The 23084-nt window shown below is 38.8% G+C and overlaps 1 protein-coding gene across 1 annotated transcript; it reads left to right on the top strand.

Annotated features, from left to right (window-relative positions):
• Positions 1-4529: 4529 nt before the first annotated feature.
• On the top strand, positions 4530-6389 carry LOC149214489 (cytochrome P450 71AU50-like). The gene is made up of 2 exons (XM_089390916.1): positions 4530-5448; positions 5629-6389. The coding sequence occupies exons 1-2, from the start codon at positions 4546-4548 to the stop codon at positions 6265-6267; spliced, it is 1542 nt and encodes a 513-aa protein (XP_089247042.1). The 5' UTR covers positions 4530-4545; the 3' UTR covers positions 6268-6389.
• Positions 6390-23084: the final 16695 nt, after the last annotated feature.

The following is a 23084-nucleotide window of genomic DNA, read 5'->3' as shown; positions in this document are numbered from 1 at the left end:
ACAAACCACCAACAAGTCATTCCAAGATCACATGTTTTTTCTTAAATAATAATATTGACTTTTAGTAGTGGCCAATCATAATTGTCCATATTACTAATTTATGTTTTGGAGTATAATTGAAAATTGTTTATGCTTGATTAAGAATTTATCTTGATGCTTCAATATTCTTAGATATTTGATATGAGTGAAATTCTACCTCTTACAAACCACCAAGTCATTCCAAGATAAAATTGCTTTTCTTAAATAATAGTGTTAAACTCTTAATAGTGGTCAATCATAATTATCCACACTACTAAATTAAGTTTTGGAGTATACTTTAGAATTGTCAATGTTTGATTAAGAATTAATCTTAATGGTTCAACATTCTTAGGTATTTGATAGCATGAAAGTCTACCTCACCAAATCATTTCAAGATCACATGGTATAATTTAAAAAAATTTATGCTGGATTAAGAATTTATTTTAATGGTTCAATGTTAAATATTTGATAGAAATAAAAGTCTACCCCCTTTACAGAACATTTCTTAAATAATGGTGTTGACTGAGTAGCAGCCCATCATAATTGTCCACACTATTTATTTAAAATAAGTTTTGGAATATAATTTAAGATTATGTATGTTTTCTTAAATAATGGTGTTGACTGAGTAGCAGCCCATCATAATTGTCCACACTATTAATTTAAAATAAGTTTTGGAATATAATTTAAGATTATGTATGTTTGATTAAAAATTAATATTTATAGTTTATAGTTTGTTGTATGTTTGAGTCTATCTTCAATAAATTATATAATATCTATCTATATATATTCTCCTGGACAAAGCGGTGGCAGACTTGCCGTGTAGCCATCTACATACGATGGAATGAACGTTCATTTGCCTTCACTTGTGGGAAAAATAATTGTGTTAACCAACTGATCATCAATTACGACACCCCTTGTATGTATTTCTGTTGTGTGAGAGGGTGGAGCCTTAGATATTGTAAGTCATAATGGGGAATGGGTTGGGATATGCGAGCCCACTTCCTAACTACTTTGAGTTTTGTCTGAAACTCGCTGCGGCGCTGGTTGCTTTGGTGGTGGGATGGAGCTTCTTCGTCAGGGTAAGAAACAGGAAGCTGCCCCCTGGGCCTTTCCCGTTGCCCATCCTCGGAAATATGCTTTACATACTGGGAGGGCTTCCGCACCAAGCACTGGCAGCACTGTCTCTGAAATCCGGGCCTCTTATCTCTCTACTTCGGTTCCAAGCTCGTCTTGGTCATCTCTTCTCCCAAGATGGCAAGGGAGTTTATGAAGACTCGTGATCTGCTTTTCGCCAGCAAATCTCCATCAATTGCAGGTAATTACTTGTTGTATAATTATTCGGACGTCGCGTCTGCTCCATATGGTCCTTACTGGAGGCAAATGCGTAAGGTCTGTGTTTTACAAATGCTCAGCTCCAAACGGTTGGATTACTTCCGCTTTATAAGAAAAGAGGAAGTCTCTGTTATGATTCGATCTATTCCTAATAATTCAGACCATCCAATAAACATTGGCCAAACTGTGTCGACCCTTACCAAAGATATAATCTGCATGATCACTTTCAGTAGAAAGTATTCTGACCACGACTTCATTGGCAATACTTGGCGTGGATGGATCTGCACGGTATCAACTAGGCGTCAAGGAAATACATCGCATACAAGACGAGTTCCTCGAGAAAATAGTAGACGAACACGTTGCCCAGAATGACCCCAATGTCACACGAGATCTGGTAGATGTTTTGCTTGCAGCTTCTGCATATTTCTTCTTCTTTAGAAAGAATCAATTATATATCACATCTCCATATGTAAAATAAATAGCATTTTAAAATAAGGAACTACTTATTATTGAAAATAACTGTATTATTCAAGATTAAAATCCCTTCTAAACCATATATGCTTCTATATCAATGCACTAAAGTGATACACTATATTTAACACCTCGTTTACCATCCAACATAAAACTAACCTCTTTCACCGCAAAATAAAGTTTTTTAAATAGCGAGAATTCATTTTATTTAAAACTTCATAAATTTTAAGAATTTGTGTTATTATGTGCCCAGATCTGTTTATTTTGGAATAGAGATTTTAAAATTTGAATTTAATTATCAATCAATATTATGTTGATGGTAAAAAATTAATTTCCACATAATAGTATAAAATATTTTTAGTTTTATTCACAAATCAAAGATTAAGACTAATTTCCAAACTAGTTATATTTTTTTCCTTATTTAATTAAAATGATTAATTAAAAAAATTATTTAAACACATATTATATGAAATGAGTTATAGTTTTTTTGGGCATGTAATATTGATAAGCTATAATATTGGGCCATAAAATTGTAACAAAGCTTATTTATAAATTAAGAATCTTCATGACTATATATATATATATATATATATATATAACTCAACATAGTAATAATAAAATCAGCTAAAAGTCTTAAAACTTATTTGATTACATGCAAAATAACTAGTATAGATCCATCTTAAGCATGAATCTAATATGAGATGAGAGGGAGCAAATTTATTCACGTACAAACTTCTTTGAGAGTGCAAAATACAATGTGTAATTTTTCATTGCTTAAGTAGTACTTTTGAATGCTATATATATACTTAAAAAGGACCAAACTGTAAAACACTAACACTACTTCAAATGTTTTAAACATAAAAACTTTTTTTTTCAATATCTTTATACTCTCTCTCTCTCTATATATATATATATAATTTTTTTAAAACAATATATTATATATACATAGTTGACATTAAAATATTTTACATAGTTGATTTTTTTGTTATTAATATATTTTTAAGTATATATCAATATTAGTTGGTATTAAAATATTTTATTGATAACCTAGCTTGAATATTTTTATTATATACAGTATTAAATTATTATCTTTAACAAATTTTTTTGTTTTAATTACTTTACATGAAATTATATTACATCATATGGAGAATTAACATATTCATTTTTGTTTTTTTTTATTATAGTGGATATTGATTTTGTATTTAAAAAATATTTTATTTTTATTTTAAGAGGGGCACTTATCAACTCCAAATTGAGCATGGACATACTTACCCATTTCCGATATGAGGTTGTACAATGAGTCTCTACTCCAAATTGAGCATTGACATGCTTACACATTTCCCATACCAGGTTGTACAATGAGTCTCTCCGGTCAATAGATTCAATTTTATTTTCATTGTTTACACTATAAGGATTCAACTTTATTCAATACCAATAAGACCAAAAGAGTGATTTTCTCTAATAAAAGGAAAATTTGTCTAATAAGAAAAAGCAAAGCCAACATACATTCTTCTTTGAGGGTAGCATTCTTGAAGAAGTAAAGGAGAATAAGACCAAAATAGTGATTTTCTCTAATAAAAGGAAGATTTGTCTAATAAAAGAAAGCAGCACCAATATACATTCTTCTTTGAGGGTAACATTCTTGAAGAAGTAAAGGAGTACAAGTACCTCCAACATACATTCTTCTTTGAGGGTAACATTCTTGAAGAAGTAAAGTAGTACAAGTACCTCGGGATTGATTTCAACAAATTTAATCGGGAGCACTACAAAAAGAAGAGGATTTTAGCAGGGTGGAAAACATTATATGCTCTCCAAAATAGATACAGAGAGGCATTGTTATGGGATCGGAAAATGGTCAAAGTGCTTTTTGGACCCTCTCTATTTGCACTTTGAACCACCACGTGGAGACAATTTCTCGTTGTTTTCCAATTAAAAACAAAATAATTACTATAGTGACCATTTCAGTTTATTTTTTATTAATATTAATCAAACTTCACCATAATTCAGGAAAAAAATAATTTCATTAATTGGGTTTTCAAATATATTATTTCCTGGAATGAGTTTTAGAATATGATTTAAAATTACTTATATTGGATCGGTTGAGAGGTTTTCAAATAATTAATTAGATAGTCTTAATAGTTTAAGATATTAAAGTATTTTATTGAAGTGAAAGTCTATTGATTTTTTTAATAAAATAACCTAACAAATTATTTAATAAACATAATTTTTAATAGTGATAATTTTTTTAATAGACAACCATTACTATCCACACTACAAATTTAACCACTAAATTATAATATTTCACTGTTGTTAATAAATAAAATAATAAAAGTCTCACCATTGATTTTTTGAATTGGTCATTAATAAAATTAAATGTCATTATAATCGAGTAATAACAATTATATTTATGCATTTTTTGAATTGGTCATTAATAAAGTTAAATGTCATTATAATTGACTAATAACAATTATATTTATATATTTTCAATCGATAAATCGCAACTATTTTTATATATTTCCAATCGACTTTGTATGTGAGAAGAGGGCGGCGGCATAACTTGCCCTGTAAGTAATCGACATGCGACGGAATCAAGGTTCATCTGGGCTTCACTTGTAGGAAAAATAATTCTGTTAACTAACTATCATCAACTTCGACGCTGCTTATATGTATTTGTGCTATGCCAGACCAGATCAGAGGGCGGAGCTGTATTCTCGGTAAGTAATAATGGTGAATGCATGCCCACTTCCTGACTACATTGAGTTTTGTCTGAGACTCACAACGGCGCTGGTTGCTGTGGTGGTCGCATGGAGTTTCTTCGTCAGGGTAAGAAACAGGAAGCTGCCCCCTGGGCCTTTCCCGTTGCCCATCCTCGGAAATATGCTTTACATACTGGGAGGGCTTCCGCACCAAGTACTGGCAGCACTGTCTCTGAAATCCGGGCCTCTTATGTCTCTCTACTTCGGCTCCAAGCTCGTCTTGGTCATCTCTTCTCCTGAGATGGCAAGGGAGTTTATGAAGACTCGTGATCTGCTTTTTGCCAGCAGATCTCCATCAATTGCAGGTAATTACTTGTTGTATAATTATTCGGACGTCGCGTCTGCTCCATATGGCCCTTACTGGAGGCAAATGCGTAAGGTCTGTGTTTTACAAATGCTCAGCTCCAAACGGTTGGATTACTTCCGCTTTATAAGAAAAGAGGAAGTCTCTGTTATGATTCGATCTATTACTAATAATTCAGACCATCCAATAAACATTGGCCAAACTGTGTCGACCCTTACCAAAGATATAATCTGCAGGATGACTTTCGGTAGAAAGTATTCTGACCACGACTTCATTGGCAATAAAGGAGTCATAGCAATGATCAAGGAAATTTTTCTGCTGCTTGGTGATTTTAATATCGGAGATTATATACCATACTTGGCCTGGATGGATCTGCAAGGTATCAACCGAGGCGTCAAGGAAATACATCGCATACAAGACGAGTTCCTCGAGAAAATAGTAGACGAACACGTTGCCCAGAATGACCCCAATGTCACACGAGATCTGGTAGATGTTTTGCTTGCAGCTTCTGCGGATAAAGACATGGAGTTACAAATTACCAGAGACAATATAAAGGCCGTTCTCTATGTATGTAAAAAATGGAGTATCATTTTTATTTTTACTTTCAAGTGAATTATTTGTCGTAGAAATTGCTTGATAATACACCTTTGAAATTAGGCCTGGTTAATTTGATTGTGGGTAAATAAATCCAAATTTCTAAAACTGATTATAATGATATGAATTATATTGATTATGATGAAAGGGCAGGATATGTTGGCTGCTGGCACGGACACGTCGGCTGTAGGAATAGAGTGGGCAATGTCCGAATTGTTGAGGAACCCACCAGTGCTCCAGAAGCTTCAGGACGAGCTGCAACGTGTTGTTGGAATGGGGCGCATGGTGCGTGAATCTGATCTTCCTGGCCTCCCTTATTTACAAGCTGTGGTGAGAGAAACGCTTAGACTCCATCCACCAGGGCCGCTTGCCATTCCCCACTTTTCTGAAGAAGCCTGCAATGTGTTAGGCTATGAAATCCCCAGAAACACTCGCGTTTTCGTGAACCTGTGGGCTATAGGAAGGAACCCTAAGTCATGGGAGGAACCGGAGCGGTTCGTGCCGGAGAGGTTCATGCAGGATGGCTGCCTGGATGAAAAAATTAAGAACTTCGAGTGGATCCCATTTGGAGCAGGCAGGAGACGATGTCCTGGAGAGCTACTGGGAACGCTTCTTGTGGAGTTTGCAGTGGCGCAGCTAGTGCACTGCTTCGACTGGAGGCTTCCTGATGAGATGATTGGGGAGGAATTGGATATGTCTGAAAAGTTTACTGGACTCACCGTCCCGAGGGCTGTTGAACTCCTGGCCGTTCCGACTTCTCGCCTTCCATTGGTTACTTTAATCTCTACATAGCAACCTGTAAACCTTTACCTGCCTTTTTTTTTTGGTTTAAAGCATGAAGTCTTCGCCCTGTAGCTTGAGTGTTAGGGTATTATCTTTCAATTCCTTTGCTTAAGTTTTATGGATATATTTGGCTCATTGTCATTAATTTTAAAAGATTGAATGGCTTCCGAACAAATTGATATATTTGGCTCATTGTCATTAATCTTAGAAGATTGAATGGCTTCAGAACAAATTCCACCCAAATGGTGTAGGCATTTCAGCAAATTAACTATTACTTTGAATGGAATTCCACTCCAGTGGTATGGGCATTTCTGCAAATTATTGACAGTAATAAGGAAAAAATTAAAACATAAAAAGTTCATGATATCTGAGATAAATACATTTTTGGAAGGTATTTTCCATAATTGAGTTAAAGTGTTACACTGCAATATCATAGACATGTGCTCATTTAATATTATCATAGACATGTGCTCATTTAATAGTATATTTAAAAATAATAAACCTATGGTCATTTAATATTATCATAGACATGTTTTAATAGTATATTTAAAAATAATAAACGGATATATATAACAAATTAAAAAATAATAATAACAAAAAAAAATTCAATTTCCATCCTAATTTTACAATATATAGAGATAAAGATCTATTTATATAGAGATGAAGTAATTAAAAGTAAGTCAATATAGATCCATCGGAACAAGCTTGCTCAAAGGGATCAAATATGAGGGATCAAATATGTCAAATTTTTTTATAGTGTAAAATTTTAAAAAATTGCATCTTTCTAGAAATTTGATAGTGCAAAATTTTAAAAAATTCAATCCTTCTAGAAATTTGATAGATGATGGTTGAAATTTGATAGATGATGGTTAAGACTCTCTATATATATACCCTGATGGGGTGGGTGAACGGACGTGTGCTCAAATTTCTAGCAGCAACCATGATGGGGTGGGTGAACGGACGTGTGCTCAAATTTCTAGCAGCAGCCAAGATGTGTGGCAGGAAAGGATGGAACAATCAAGAAGGAGCAGGATTATTATATATGGCAACAAGCGAGCGTTATTGAAATTTTTGTTGTCTTGGTATGGGAGGAAGTGTGAGGGGTTTTAATGAGACTAAGTATGCACATGCCCATTACCTATGCATGCCTTTTGGTCTGAGTGGTTTGAGTTTACTAAGTGCTGGTGAAGCAAGGTATGTGTGCAGTGGGCACATTGGTTGGGTGACTTGCAGGATAGTGTCGGCTCCAGTAGAAAGGAGCCAGGGCAAACCAGGCCTGTGATGTCAAATGTAATACATTTTGGGCCAATTCGAATTGCAATGCTCATTCGAAGCCAAAAGTCTCAAATTCTCGACATAATTTTGGTAAGTGAAAGTTCCCACCCAAGCCTCAATTACTTCTCATTTTTTGCTTATGGCCAGTGTTCGATGGTAGTGGCTTTGTTTTTGTTTCATCATTTTCTCATTCTGAGTCGGTACTTTCATAGTCATTGGTTCGTTGTGGGCATTGGGAGAGGTCGTTCTGTGCAGACCTCTTTCGTTCACGACTTTGTCAATATTGTCCTTTTGGAGGGTGACAGTAATTTAGACCGTAGTAGGTGTCTTTGGGCTTGCTGAGTATTTCGCTTGGAGAAATAGTGTTGTTGGGGGTGTTTTTTCAGCCCTCTTGTCCGAGTATTCAATTTGTGGGTGAATATAGTTGCGGCCATTGGGGGAGGTGGGTGGCTGAGCACCAACCCAAGTGGTGGAATTGTGTTTGTTGGCTGAGTGGGTGTGGCTCAAGCATCCTAGATTCATAGTACATCTCATGCAATGTGAACATTATAGTGATGAAATGCCAGATGGGTCATGCCTGGTGAGGTGGTGGCAGCAGGGGCTTGGACGGGGAAAGAGTCGATGAGGAGGGTGGAGTTGCCCACAACCAGGCTCATTCATTGTGTCAGGGGGTGCAACACCCTTGACTGTTGAGCAATTGTGGGACCTAGCAGCTAGGTTGGACGTATTGCGTGAACAATGGTATGAAGACTACAATGAAATCATTTTGTACATTAATGATATTCAGTTCAGCCAAGGGGAAAATTTGAAGAGTCTTATCTTAGTGCATCAGAACCACCACAGAACCAATGAGCGGTTTGACGAAATAGAAGCTTGGCTGGCCATATTGACTTCTATGTGCACGAAGGTCATGACCACCCTCCAGGCCAAGGTGTTGCTCATGCACCAAATCCTCCTTTGTAAAAGCCATATGTTGGTTGTTTTCTGGTGTTGTTAGTTTTTTGGAATGCAAGGGTCCTTCTGCCTATGGAGCTCATATGAAACATGGCAATATCTTCTTGGTTTTTGTATTGTTCTCTTGGCTAACAAATATGGTTGGAGTGAAGACGAGAGAGCAAGGGTAATCTAAACTACAAGATGTATTTTTTTTGACAACTTAATAGAAGTTTTTTACCAAGAAATACATATATATATATACATATATATATATATATATATATATATATATATATATATATGTATATATATATATATATATATGTATATATATATATGTATATATATATATATATATATGTATATATATATATCTATATATGTATACATATATATATATATATATATATATATATATATATATATATATATATACATACATATATATATATATATATATATATATATATATATATATATATATTCCATTTTTAAATTGTATTTAAGAATACATAAATAGGTCATTGCATTAAGGGAGTAACTTATGTTTGGGGACACAGTCTGCAACTTGAATGAGGATCGAAGTTGACACTAGGGTTTTGCATTAGGGTTCCATGGTGGGATGCACAGGGGGGAGCGTTGCTCCCTCCTACAGTCAGGTAGTCATAGAAGGAGGCAAGGAAGCAGGAGGGAAGCATTTCAAAAAACCGTCGGAAAAGATTTCAGAAGTAAGAGGCAAGGAGACAGTTGGAAGAAACGAATCCTAGGATCAAGAAGGGAATCAACAGGAAACAAGTAAAGAAAAGGAGAAGGGAGGCGACAACAAAAAAATGACTTCCACAAGAATTACAGGAATTTGCAAACCCAAATCGAGCATCATTCCCTGGGTCATATTGAGTGATTCAATGATTCAAGCACACAGGGACCATATGCCATATGAAAGAACATGCGATCATCTGCAAGTTCATGAGGTTATGACCAACAAAGAGGGCATTACACATATGGATTAGGAGCCATTGGAATCCAAAGGGAGAAATACATTTACATCTGGGTCCGAAGGGCTTCTTCACGGTGGTGTTCACGAACCTAGAGGACAAAGAAAGAGTGTTTGAAGGGGAGCCTTATTTCTATGCTGCGGCAAGACTCTACATGCAGCCATGGATTATGAACTTTGTCTCGGAATGTGAAACATTTACATCTGTACCAGTTTGGATTAGACTATACTCACTAACTCTGGATTACTGGCTACCAGAATCTTTGAAAACCATAGGCAACAAGCTGGAGCATTTTCTGAAGATATCAAAGGCAACTCTCAAAGGTAAATATAACTCCTTTGCTCGAATATATGTGGAAATGGATCCATCTGGAGCCCTTACGGAAGCAATAATTTTAGAGGTATATGATGAAGATTGGGTGCGAACAGTGGACTATGAGCACATACCTTTCAGGTGTCGCAAATGTCATGAACACGGCCATCTATTTAGAGACTGCCCAACAAACAATATGGAAGGCAATGGGAAAACCTCTTTAGATAGAGATCACGAGGGTTTTACCAAGGTTGGGGCCAAAGGGAAAGGGGGTAAACAGCCACACAAGAAAAGCAGTGAAGACAGAAATACAAGACACAATAGTTTCAAAATCCTAGAGGAAGTAGAGGAGAACGTGGAGACAATCCAGGACAAGGAGAACGCATCTAAGGAGAAAGAAACGGAAGCTGAAATGGAGGATATCACAGTAAACAACCAACAGAAGGAGGATCTACCAAGCTACATGGAGATCAGTAAAGACTATGAGATGACTCCAAGTGAGGCAGGAACAGAGGACCATGAACTATAGGAGTTTCTAGACAAGGAAAATCTAAATCTAGAACTATTTCTGGAACAAGGCAGGAACAAAGGAGTGGACTCCTTGCCAAAAGAAGGCTATGATTGAGTTCAACAACTCTTTCTATGGAGGGCACAATCGAAAGGAACTAGTGTCAAGAGAAACCACGAAAGCCAGGAGCAAAGTGGGGTCAAAACAATGGAGAACTCAAGGCACAATCTCCAAAGAACTCAAGAAGGATAAAAGGAAGGAAAAGACAGAATGAACTGCTAAACGAATGTGGAAAACTACTGATTAACTCAAGTAAGATGAAAGATCTTACCAGCTATTCCTTTACTAACCTTTCTTAATGAAGCTTACAACATGGAACATTATAGGTTTAGGTAGTAGAAGAAAACAAAGCAATCTGAGTAACAGAATAAAAGAAGAAAACCAGATATGGTCTTTATTCAAGAGACTAAATGTTCAATGGATAAAATAAGGGAAATTCATAATAAATGGTTAATCAAATATAAGTACTTAGAGGTTAAGGCAAATAAATCGGCAGGGGGGATTCTAATGATGTGGGATCCATAGAAATTTAGAATCCTTGAGGCTGAAGCATCCAGGAACTATCTATCTTTGGTGTGTAGTCCTGTAGGTGATAAGGAGACTTACATGATAACAAATGTTTATGGACCTCAGAAGCAAGCAGATAAACTCAAGCTTCCTGCCTCTCTAGAAGGTCTAAGAGCGAGACATCCCAATATGCCCTGGATAGTTGCAGGTGATTTCAATATGATAATATATCTTTCGAAAAAAATAAATAAATAAATTAAAATTAAAAATAAAAATAAAAAATAAAATAAACTTAAAAATAAAATTAAAATTAAAAAAAATAAAATAAAATAATAATAATAATAATAATAAAAGGAGGCACTAGACAGCTAGGCAGAGACTCTAAAGACTTTCAAGATTTCATTAGGAACATGGGACTAGCGGACACTAAGACTATAAATGGAACCTTCACTTGGAACAATAAAAGGGGAGTGGCTTCTCAAGTGGCTTCCAAACTTGACAGATTTATTATTTCTGAGGATCTCCTCCTCACTGGACTAGCCATCACCGCTTCCATTATGCCCTTTGGAGGTTCGGATCACTAGCCAATTCAGCTAGAAGCTACCTTTATGGGCACTCCGAGAAACAAGCCCTTCAGATTCGAAAATGCCTAGCTCTCTCACCCAAAATTCATCAGTAACATTGACAAATGGTGGAAAGAGGAGTTAAATATTCAAGGTACCAAAATGTTCATGCTCCAGCAAAGAGTCAAAAGTATTAAATCCAAACTTAAAGCTTGGAACAAAAAGGAATTTGGTGATATCCTCAAGGCTAGAATAGAAACTGAGCAGAAATTATAGGAAATCAATCAGATCAATATCACAGAGGGCTTCAATGAAAAGAGGCAAAAACTAACTAACTCTCTGTAGGAAGATTGGGAGGATCGTTTTCTGCAAGAGGAAATTCTCTGGAGACAGAAATCTAGAATTCATTGGATCAAAAAGGGAGAAAGAAACACAAAGTTCTTTCACAAATCCACTATGGCACATAGGGCACACAATAGAATCACAAAGATTAAGGATTCTCAAGGTATTTAGCTTGTATCTCACATGGACATGGAATCAAGTCTAGTTCAACACTTCTCCAATATTGCAAAGGAGCCACTGGATGATAGATCTAGGTTCATTGATCAATTCACCCAGTATATTCCCAAGTTGGTCACCAGAGAGGACAACCACAATCTCAACAGACCGGTCTCAGAAGAGGAGGTCAATGAGGTGATTAAGGAAATGCAAAGTGGAAAAGAATTAGGCCCGGATGGATTCAATGTAGACTTCTTCAAAGCCTACTAGGATATAGTCAAGCAGGACATCCTCGAGGTTGTGGAAGACTCAAGAAAATCCAAAAAGGTTCTGAAAGCACTGAACGCCTCCTTCATAGCTTTAATCCCCAAAAATGAAAATGCTATGACTCCGGATGGATTTCAACCCATAGCGTTATGCAATGTGGTGTATAAAATCATCTCCAAAGTGATAGCTAATAGACTCAAGCCCCTGCTACCTTCCCTCATCTTGGAAGAGCAAACAAACTATGTGGAAGGAAGACAAATTCTCAACAACATCATCCAAGCACATGAGATGGTACACTCTCTTAAATGCAACAAGAAAGCAGGCATGATCATTCAGTTGGACCTTGCGAAAGCCTATGAAAAACTTAGCTGGTCTTATATTAGAGCTATTCTAAAAGCCTATGGCTTTGGCCAAAACTGGATTAGATGGGTTATGGCACTAGTTACCACAACAAACTTCTCCATTCTGCTTAATGGAGCTCCTTCAAGTCCCTTCTCACCTTCCAGAGGGCTCAGACAAGGAGATCCGCTCTCACCTTTCCTCTTCGTCCTCATGATGGAAGGGCTAGGTAGGGCAATCAAAATGGAAAATGTTGAAGGTCAAATTCAGGGTATCAAGCTCACCCCAGATGGAGAGGCTAACACTCATCAACAATTTGTGGATGATACTATGTTGCAGGGCATACCCACAGTTAGGGAAGCAAGAGCAATAAAAAACATACTAAACGACTTTGCTATGGCAGCAGGAACAGAGGTAAGCCTCAACAAGTCAAAAGTTTTTTTCTTTAATACCAATATTGCTATACAAAGAAACATTACCAGGATTCTTGGTTTTCAAAGGGAACAGTTACCGTCCAAATATCTTGGCATTCCTCTCACTAACAAACCTCTAAGCAAGAAAATATGGGAATCAATTTTAAATAAACTTCAGGACAAGATCAGAAAATGGACATGTAGATCCTTAAACCTAGCAGGGCGACTTGTGCTCACACAGGCAGTCCTACAGGCCATTCCCATTTTCATGTTTGCAGCTCTCCCTGCTCCTCAAGGTATTAAGCAACAGATAAGGAGCATACAAAGGGACTTTCTGTGGGGCAAAGGGGAGGAGAAGAAGAAGTGGGCTTTAGTGGCCTGGGACAAGCTCTGCAGGCCCAAAAGCCATGGTGGCTTGGGGCTGCATGACCCGGAAACTCTCAGCAAAGTTTCGAGAGCTAAGCTCTAGTGGAGATGGATCAAGGAGCCAAATGCCCCCTGGGCCAAACTTTGGAAACAAAAGTATGCCAAGGATTGGCAGGAGAAGGATCATATTAGAATGTCAGGACAAATTAGGGGCTCACACATTTGGAAACTTGCTTGGGAGAATAAAGGCATTGTTCAGCAACACTATTTCTGGGAAATCTGAGCAGGGGACCGTGCTCAATTTTGGGAGGACAACTGGCAACAAGAACCCATCCTGAACAAGAATGACCTAGCAACCCTTAAGAGAGACATAGAGAGCAAAGGTCTGTTATTGGTAAAATATTTCTGGGACCAGGGAAGTAATAATGTAAAATGGAGAAAATGGAAGGACCTAGGTTACAGTGATGAGAGTCCTTTGAAGGCCAAGGTAGATGCTCTTACCCAGGATTTAGAGCATAGGCAAATTCTAGTTTCCTCCTCACCTGACCAACTAAGATGGGGGAAGAACAATGAAGGTAACTTTAACCTCAAAGAAGCAAAACAGGTAGTCACAGGTTTTAACTTTGTGAATACAAAACAAGTTTGGAAGGAGCTTTGGCAAACTCCTCACTGGATGAAAATAAAGTTATTCATTTGGCTTGTGCATCAAAGAAAGATCCTAACTTGGGAAAACCTACTAAAGAAAGGCTTCATTGGCCCTTCCAAATGTCACCTCTATGGCTCACATGAGGAAACAATTGAACACCTTCTCAACCTCTGCCCTTTCTTTGCTAAGGTGTGGAACTGGGTGGCCTCAATCTTCAAACAAACCGACAGGGACAGTCTCAGCATATCCAACACATTGAAAAACTAGAGGAAGAACTTCTCACAGAATGAGATCATCAACAAGGCTTGGATGCTAGTACCAGGCTTTGTCATTTGGAATGTTTAGAAAGAGCACAATAGGCGGATCTTCAAAAATAAAGCTAGCGAGCCCCAGCACACAATCAATCAAATTCTAAAACAGCGTAAAGAAACAGTTAAAATCCTTTTGAGGTCAATTCCCAAGGATCCTCCTTTGCCTCACGAGGAGAATATTATACTAAATTTGGGACTACAATCCATCGGTCCTCAAGGAATAATAAAGGGAGTGAGAACAATAAATACAGGGGCCAGTAGTTGGAAGCCCCCTCCACAGGGCTTCTTTAAGGTAAACATTGATGGAGCTTCTAAGGGCAATCCAGGGGTAGCTGGCTTTGGGGTTGCCATAAGAGATCATCAGGGGAAAACAAAATACATCTTCCATGGCCACTTGGGAAAGGGTACCAATAATATGGCTGAACTCCTGGCATTAGAACAATGCTTGGAGATCCTAGTGGAGGCAAATTTACAGAATGCTATCATTGAAGCAGATTCGGAATTGATCATTAGAGCAGCCAAGAAAATTCACAATGGAACTTCGCTAGATAAAGTGTTGAAGCACTGGAAGCTACTGCAGTTTTTTTACCGTATCCACTCTCACTTGCAAACCCTTAAAACGATAAGATTTGTTCATGTTAGAAGGAAGGAAAATATGTTAGCGGATCGGTTGGCCAACGAAGGAGTGACCAATAAGGACAGGGATTCTTGGCATGCCTGGGAGTCGTTACTTGCCAGAAAACTGCAAGAGGACTGTTTCTACCTGGCAACCAAAGATATGGAACTGTGGTTGAACAGTACTGATCGAAGGGATTCAGGAGACAGGCGGGAGGATGGTATCACCTAATTCGTCTATGATTTTGGGTTTTGGCTCCTCTCCACAACTCTGTTCACTTTCGGTTGAATGATGAAGGTTACGAATCAGGCAGCGCCACAGATCTGGCTGCCTGTGTGCATTTGGCTCAGCGGGTTTTTGATGGAGACTCCAGGCGGAAGGCTCAGAAATGTCTGTGGGAATGGTCGGACGGTCTTTGCTTGGCAACTAAGCATTCTGGTTTTTCTGTGAAACCTCGGACGCAAAACCATAAATGGTATATCGCGCGGGACAAGAATGGTATCTGGTTTTTTGTAATGTGCCTCCAATTCCACTCATTGTGTGACACGTTGCAATGAGAGGTGAGAGAAAACCACCCTCATCGGGCGATTAACCTCCGTGCTTCTCATCCGCGCAATATCCAAGATGGTCGTTGGATCGGGGTTGTGTAATCAACGACGGGGATTGTTTCATGCTTGTTGCTTGAGGGTTCTGGACTCAAATTTGTTTAGTGGACTCAATCAATAGTTGTTGTCGGGTCCGTTTGTTGGGTGCAGAGTGTTCCCCTGTGGGTCCCTTTGTGGACCCCTGGTGGGATGCCTGTAGGACTTTTGTGGGCCTAGGTCCCTGGTTTTTGCCATCCCTGTTGACTGGGACACTTTGTAAACTATGTAATTTGGTTAGATTAATAGAAGGTTCGTCTCTTACTTATCAAAAAAAAAGAATACATAAATAGATTCAACCTTTTCAATTTTCCTTGAATACTTGAAATGTTATAACTAAAAAAAAATACAATATATAGATATTATTATATTATTATTATTATTATAAACCATATATAATATGTAAACTATTGACATTGAAATAATTACTTAACACTACCATTGAGATATTTTATTTCCATATTTTATATTTCAATATCTATATATATATATATATATATATATATATATATATATATATATATATATATATATATATGTACATATATATCTACATATATATATACATATATATATACATATATATATATTCTTTCAATTATTTCTATTTGCACATTAAAATATTTTATTGGGTTCATATATATTTCTGTTTTTTTGTAAAATTGATATTAAAATAAATTAATTAATACGAATATTAAAATATTTACTGATCCTACTGAAATATGAAAACATAAATAGTATCAACTTTGTTTTTTTTGTTTTAATTAATTTAGAAAAAAAATAAAAGATATAAAATTATGTTATTTTAAATAGATATGGAAATATTTTATTTATAACTTAGAGCGAAATACTTTTACCATATCTCCTTTGTATTGGATTGTACTACCAACAATAAATGATGTGACCCAGCCCACGCTTCCACGTAGCCTTGGCTTTCCACCTATTCGGGCTTTATGACGTGGTGTGTTTGGTTTGTTGTTTTGGCGGTTATATGCAAATATGGATAACAGATATTTTACTTGGAAACTGGGAACAATTTAATGAGTTAGTAAATGCTCACCTACAGTCCTCGGGTCTGGTTCCCTCCGTTTGGTCTTTGCCCAAAATGCTTTTGCTTTCCGGTCATTTGCGATGGTTTTGTTCTGTTGTGCGGCTCTGCAAGGGTTTGTTTGTCACAACGTATGGTTTTTGCTCCGACGCATATGGAAATCTCTAGTTTTTCTTTGGGTATGGCTATAAGTGAATGCTGGCCTTCCAAACTTGTTTGTGCGGTTATCAGTGGACTTCTCCTGTGGCACGAGTCTGTCTTGGCTCTAGAGGTGTGCTTGCTCGAATTATTTTCACACAGTATGTTCTTGATCACGTTTTGTTGTTCTTCTGTGGTTTGGTTTCGGAATCTGGTCTCTCGTCTGATGATTGTCACTTGCTTTTGTTGTTATTTCCCTTTGGCTCTGCTACGGTATGTAAATCGGTTAACTTCTGGTGCCCATGAACTCAGGTGACAGCATGATGGTCTTTTGCGGCTACAAACTAGGTAAATAGTTCCCTCCTAGCTTTAGTTTGACCTTCCTCTGGTATTGACACTGAGTAAGCCTGCTCCTTCTGTCTCAGGCTCCTTCGATTCGTCAGTGGCTTTGTTCTGCAAGCTCCTTGGTCCGGTCGCACCCAGGTACATTATATTTTCCTTCTACTTCGATTTGGCTTCGATTCAGGTCTCACTATACAGGTATGCTAACTAGAATTCGTTGGTTTGTACAGGTCAATGGTTCGACCCGGATACGCAGATTTCTCATGGCTCGGTCTCCAAATGTGGCAACCCTCTGCCGGTAGGCTCTGGCTCTTAAAGTCCGTCAATTTACAGTCAGGGTCTTTGAGTCTCTGTAGGGTTTGTCACTCATCGTCTTGTAGTTGTGTTCAGTCTGAATCTCTTTCACAAATGAAGCTTAAGTCTGGCTTCAATTTCTGTTTTGATTGGCTGTCTGTTTGGGTTAAGGGTGTTCCCTGTTATCAAACCCTAGGCTAGGGTTTGTCTGTTCTGTGGACGCTGGCACTTGTTTTTGTTTATGAATGAATGTAATATCTATGTGGTTTGAAACAACAGCAATATGAACACAATTTATTGATCTCTGTTTGCTTATGAAAATATAAAGATTCGTCCAAAATTACCTTTGCTAAGGTTTGTTTTCTCCGGCACTCTATTTTCGGTGTTATCTTCCTGATGGTCTCGCTGTACTTTACTGTTCTGGCTATGGATTCGATTCGTTTGTTCTTCGCTCTGGTTATGGACGTGTGTGTGAATTCGATATTGTTTGTTGTTCAGTGAGGACCAAAGAAAACACGACCTACAATGGTCGTTCTCTGTCTGCTAGCATTGTATCAACAGTTAAAAGAATGAAAATATAATAGCACAGTATGTAGGCAATGACACAGATGGACAGTTAGGAAAAAAAACGTTCTGTCTCTGTTTATTTCTTGATTCTGGAAAATGCTGAACCTTTTCCCTGTTTTACATTGCTACATTTATACATCTTTTGTTTACAGTTAATTGAAACTGTAATTGCTTTCAGTTAAACAGAAATAATATAGTTGTGAAACTACTAGCTCTCGGTTTGGTTTACTTGACAAGATTTCATTTGGACATTTTTTTCTTTTCCTCTTTAAGTTGACAGAACAATTTCTAACCCGCTGTTTATTAAGGTCAGATAACTAAAAACCCTAACCGACCCATAACTTTTGACTAACACAGCAATTAAAAGAAAAACAAAACAAAGTCCTACCTCATGTCCTAATAAGTAAAACATAAAAGACAATCCTAATGCTAAATCAACTTTCCAACCTGGCAGAGACTTCACCCGGTCATGGTGCCCTAGCTGGATGCTCTTGCATCAGGCTCCCGGGGCAAAAAGAAATCATGGCTCCGGTCCATGAGCTTCTCGACTGAAGAACCTGTCTGTTCAATCTACCTAGCATCAAGCCACGAACTGTCCTCAATAGGATGGTTCTTCCACTTGACCAGGTATTGTAGATATTCCTTCCGCCGAGTTTGTTTAGCCACCTGAGTGTCGAGAATGCTCTCGATCTCAGGAGGTTGAACGTAAGGCATCTGTCTCTTCCAAGCTTCTCCTCCATCCTGGGTATTCCGTGTAGGCCACGTGGTTCCATCTTCTTCCTTCTCTTCTAGGTCAGCCGTGTAGGGGAACAGGTCTGCTACGTTAAAGATAGGTGAAATGCCTATTTCGGGTGGCAACTGTATCTCGTAGGCATTCGCTGAAAATTTCCGAAGGACTTTGCAGGGTCCTATCTTCTTATACTTTAATTTATTGTACGTACCCTTAGGGAAGCGTTCTTTGCGCAAATGCACGAGGACTTCATCCCCCACGTTAAACTGTACTTCCCTTCTCTTCAAATCTGCTTGTTTTTTATACTTCAGGATGTTGTCCTGTAATTTAATTTTTACCTGTTCATGCAAATCTCTCATCGCGTTAGCGAAATCTTCACCATCTGCGCTTCGCCTTTCCTGCAGTCGAAGATCCCGCAATTCGTGCACTCCGCGAGGATGCATGTCGTACAGGATCTGAAATGGGCTGAAGCCTATGCTACGGTTAGGTGAGTCGTTATAAGCGAACTCTGCCTGTGCAAGCACTCGATCCCACATCCACGAATTTTCTCCAACCAAGCTTCGTAGCAAGTTTCCTAGACTCCTGTTTACAACTTCTGTTTGTCTGTCCATTTTTGGGTGATAAGCAAAACTGTAACTTAGCTATGTGTCCATTTTCTTCCATAAGGTACACCAAAAGTGTCCCGTGAACTTCACATCCCTGTCCGAAAGGATAGATTTAGGCAATCCATGTAACCTGACAATCTCAGTGAAAAACAAGTGGGCCGCATGAGTGGCATCACTGGTTTTTCTACAAGGAATAAAATGCACCATTTTTGAGAATCTGTCCACTACTACCATTACCGAGTCGTAACCCCACTGTGTCTTAGGTAGACCTAAGACAAAGTCCAAGCTGACTGAGTCCCACGGTCTGCCTGGAATAGGTAACGGTGTGTACAGTCCTGTGTTTTGACTGTGACCCTTTGCTAACTGGCACACTTTGCATCTGGCCACAAATCGTTGCACATCTCTTCGCATCTTTGGCCAAAAGTAGAAATGACTGAGCTGCTTGAGTGTCTTGTCCATGCCGAAATGTCCGGCTAGACCACCACTATGCTTCTCTTGAATAATATTCTCCCTCATCGAGCAATCAGGTATGCACAGATGTCCTCCCTTAAACAGCAACTTCTCCTGTAGATTGTAGTCCAACCAAGGACTGTTATCTCTCACTAATGGATTCTGACATGCCTCATAGGCCTCCTTAAAATCTGTATTAGTCTGGTATAAGTCCTGTAAGTGCTCAAAACCCAGCACTTGCACAGTGCTTTCTTGCAGAAGTAGATATTTCCTACTTAGTGCATCCGCCACCTTGTTGGCATGCCCGCTGATATGCTTCAATACGAAGTTGAAACTCTGCAAATACTCCACCCATTTGGCGTGTTTGTGGTTCAGCTTGTGCTGTTGCATTACATACTGTAGTGCAGAATTATCTAAAAACAACACAAATTCATTTCCCAATAGATAATGCCTCTAGTGTTTTAATGGCTGTATAACAGCATAGAACTCCTTATCATACAATGAATATTTCTATCGACTTTCATTTAGCTTCTCGCTGAAAAATGCTACAGTCTTATCCTCCTGGCTGAGTACAGCTCCAATTGTTGTCCAGCTAGCATCACAGCAAACCTGAAAAAGCTTCTTGAAATCTGGCAATCTCAGGATCGGCCTCTCAGTGATCTTTCTTTTTAACAACTGGAAACTTCTCTCCGCTACCTCTGTCCATCGAAAAGGTTGGTTGGCCTTTTTAATGGTGTCCAACATAGGTGCACAAATTTCACTAAAATTCTTTATGAATTTCCTGTAAAAACTCGCTAGTCCGTGAAAGCTACGTACCTCGAATAAATTTTTCAGAGATTGCCAATTCACTATCGCCGCCACCTTCTCTGAATCCATCTTCAGTTCATTCTCTGCTATTACAAAACCCAAATAAATCAATTCCTTCTGCAGAAAGGTACATTTCTTCAAATTTATTTGCAGTTTATTCTGCTGTAATTTCTCCAGCACTTTCCGTACGTGTTGAAGGTGTTCTTCCCTTGTCCTGCTGAAAATAAGTATGTCATCCAAGTACACTATCAAAAATTTCCCGATGTACTCCTTTAGCATCTCATTCATTAACCTCATGAATGTACTAGGTGCATTGCTCAGCCAAAATGGCATGACCAGCCATTCGTACAGCCCTCATTCGTCTTAAAGGCTATCTTCCATTCGTCCCCCTCTCGTAACCAAATCTGATGGTACCCGCTCTTCAAGTCTATCTTAGAGAAATACGTTGCCCCGCTTGAACAATCCATCATGTCATCCATCCGTGGTAGTGGAAACCTGTACCGGATGGTGATCTTGTTGATGGCCCTTGAGTCGGTGCACATCCGCCACTCTCCTCCCTTCTTGGGAGCGAGAACCGTTGGGACTGCACAAGGGCTTAAGCTTTCCCTTATCAATCCCTTGTCCAACAGTTCTTGCACCTGCTTCCTAATCTCTTCATTGTCTTTGGGGCTCATTCGGTATGCCGCTTTGTTCGGCAAACTGGCTCCGGGTATGAAGTCAATATGATGACTTATGCTCCTTTTGGGGGGTAATTTGTCTGGCAAATCATCCACAACTATGTCCGTAAATTCCTGCAACATTTGTTGGATTTCTGTAGGTAAATCTGATACCTTTGTATGCAACAATACTATCCTTGCCTTCTTTACAACTGCATAACCTATCTCACTATCCCCAACTTGTTTCAGAAACTGTTTTTCGCTAACCAACAACGTTCTTGGTTCACTTGTCTCTATTGTCCCTTCTTCCTTGATGGGCACAAGCGTATGCTTGATTCCATCCTTAACAAATTTATAACAGTTCGTCAATCCATCGTGTACCACTTTCCTATCATACTGCCAAGGCCTGCCTAGCAGTATGTGACATACATCCATCAGCATGATGTCACAAACGACTTTATCCTTATATCTGCCTATTTGAAACTCCACCTCGTACTGTTCATCCACCAACAACTGATGGCCTTTTTGCAGCCATGAAACTCTGTAAGGGTTGGGATGCTTCAAGCGCTTCAACTCCAATTTTTCTACCATCTCTGTGGACATTAAGTTATCGATACTACCGCTATCAATAATTAACTTACAACACTTACCTCGTGACTTACAAATTGTTCTAAACAAAGCCTTCCGCTGCGTCTGTTCGGTGACCTCCTTGACTGGTTTTAACAGCACCTTGTGCAGCACCAGAGCTTCCCCTGTCTCTGGAGAATTTTCTGCTTCTTGGGGAGGTGCCTCTGCTTCCTCTGGTTGTGCCACATATGCACCCTGTTGTCCAGCTTGATCTGCTTCTGGACACTCAAATGATCGGTGTCCCCATTTATGACACCTATAACACTGATAACTAGCCCCTCTACCTCAGCCATTTCCCCTGCCTCGCTGGGATGACCTACCGCCTCTCGCGCTATCACCTTTGTCTGCTGATCCGGAAGCTTTGGAACTGCTGCCTTCCTCATTGCTACTAGCAGTCCGGCCTCTGCCATATGACTAGCCTTTTCCCCTACCGGCTCCTCATCCTCTCCGAGCATTCTGCCTTCTAGTAATTTTCTCTTCAGCTTTCATTGCACTCTGATACGCTTCCTCAGTGTTCTTCGGAGACAAAATACTGATTTCATCTAAAATATCTAACCTTAACCCATTAACATACCTGGTTGTTCTTTCCACGGTATCCTCTATGTATTCGGCTCACAAATTCACTCGATAGAACTCCTCTGTGTACTCCCTTACCATCAATCCTTTTTGTTTCAGATTCTGCACCTGCCTGTGCAGTGCAATCTGATAGTCCTTCGGCAGAAATCTGCCCTTTAACTTGGCCACCATCCTTGACCAGGTTTTAATCGGCAACTTGTTCAATCTTTTCCTCTCGTTCTGGACACTATCCCACCACAGGGCTGCGTGTCCCTTCAATTTCGTCACAGTGAACCTAACTCTACGGTCTTCGCTGACTTCCTCGCACTCGAAATACTTATCCATCTCACTGATCCAATCCAATAAAACTTCAATAGACAGGCTGCCATCATAAGTCGGGAGTTTTGGCTTGGGTTTACTGCTTGCCACTAAAACAGATCTCAACAATCTCACTTCTGGGGTCTCGCCTTCTGGTCCATCTGTTGTTGCTTCAAGTTCCTCTTCGTTGTCATCGCCTATTTCTGGGTCTCTTCGTCTCCCTGCCTCTACTGCCTCCAAACGGGCAGCAAGAATTATGATCTCCTCTCTCAATCCCTCCTCTACCAATCTTCGAGCACCTTTGCCACGACCCTGCCTTCCTCTCTCCATTCCTCCAACTAACATAAACAATTGCTCTGATACCACTCTGATGTGACCCAACCCACGCTTCCACGTAGCCTTGGCTTTCCACCTGTTCGGGCTTTATGATGTAGTG

This window comes from Pinus tabuliformis, chromosome 1_1, assembly GCF_031772625.1.
Source record: "Pinus tabuliformis cultivar Carrire ecotype Pingquan chromosome 1_1, CPIR1, whole genome shotgun sequence".
In the NCBI taxonomy this organism is placed as follows: Eukaryota; Viridiplantae; Streptophyta; class Pinopsida; order Pinales; family Pinaceae; genus Pinus; species Pinus tabuliformis.
This window is presented reverse-complemented; position numbering and strand designations above follow the sequence as displayed.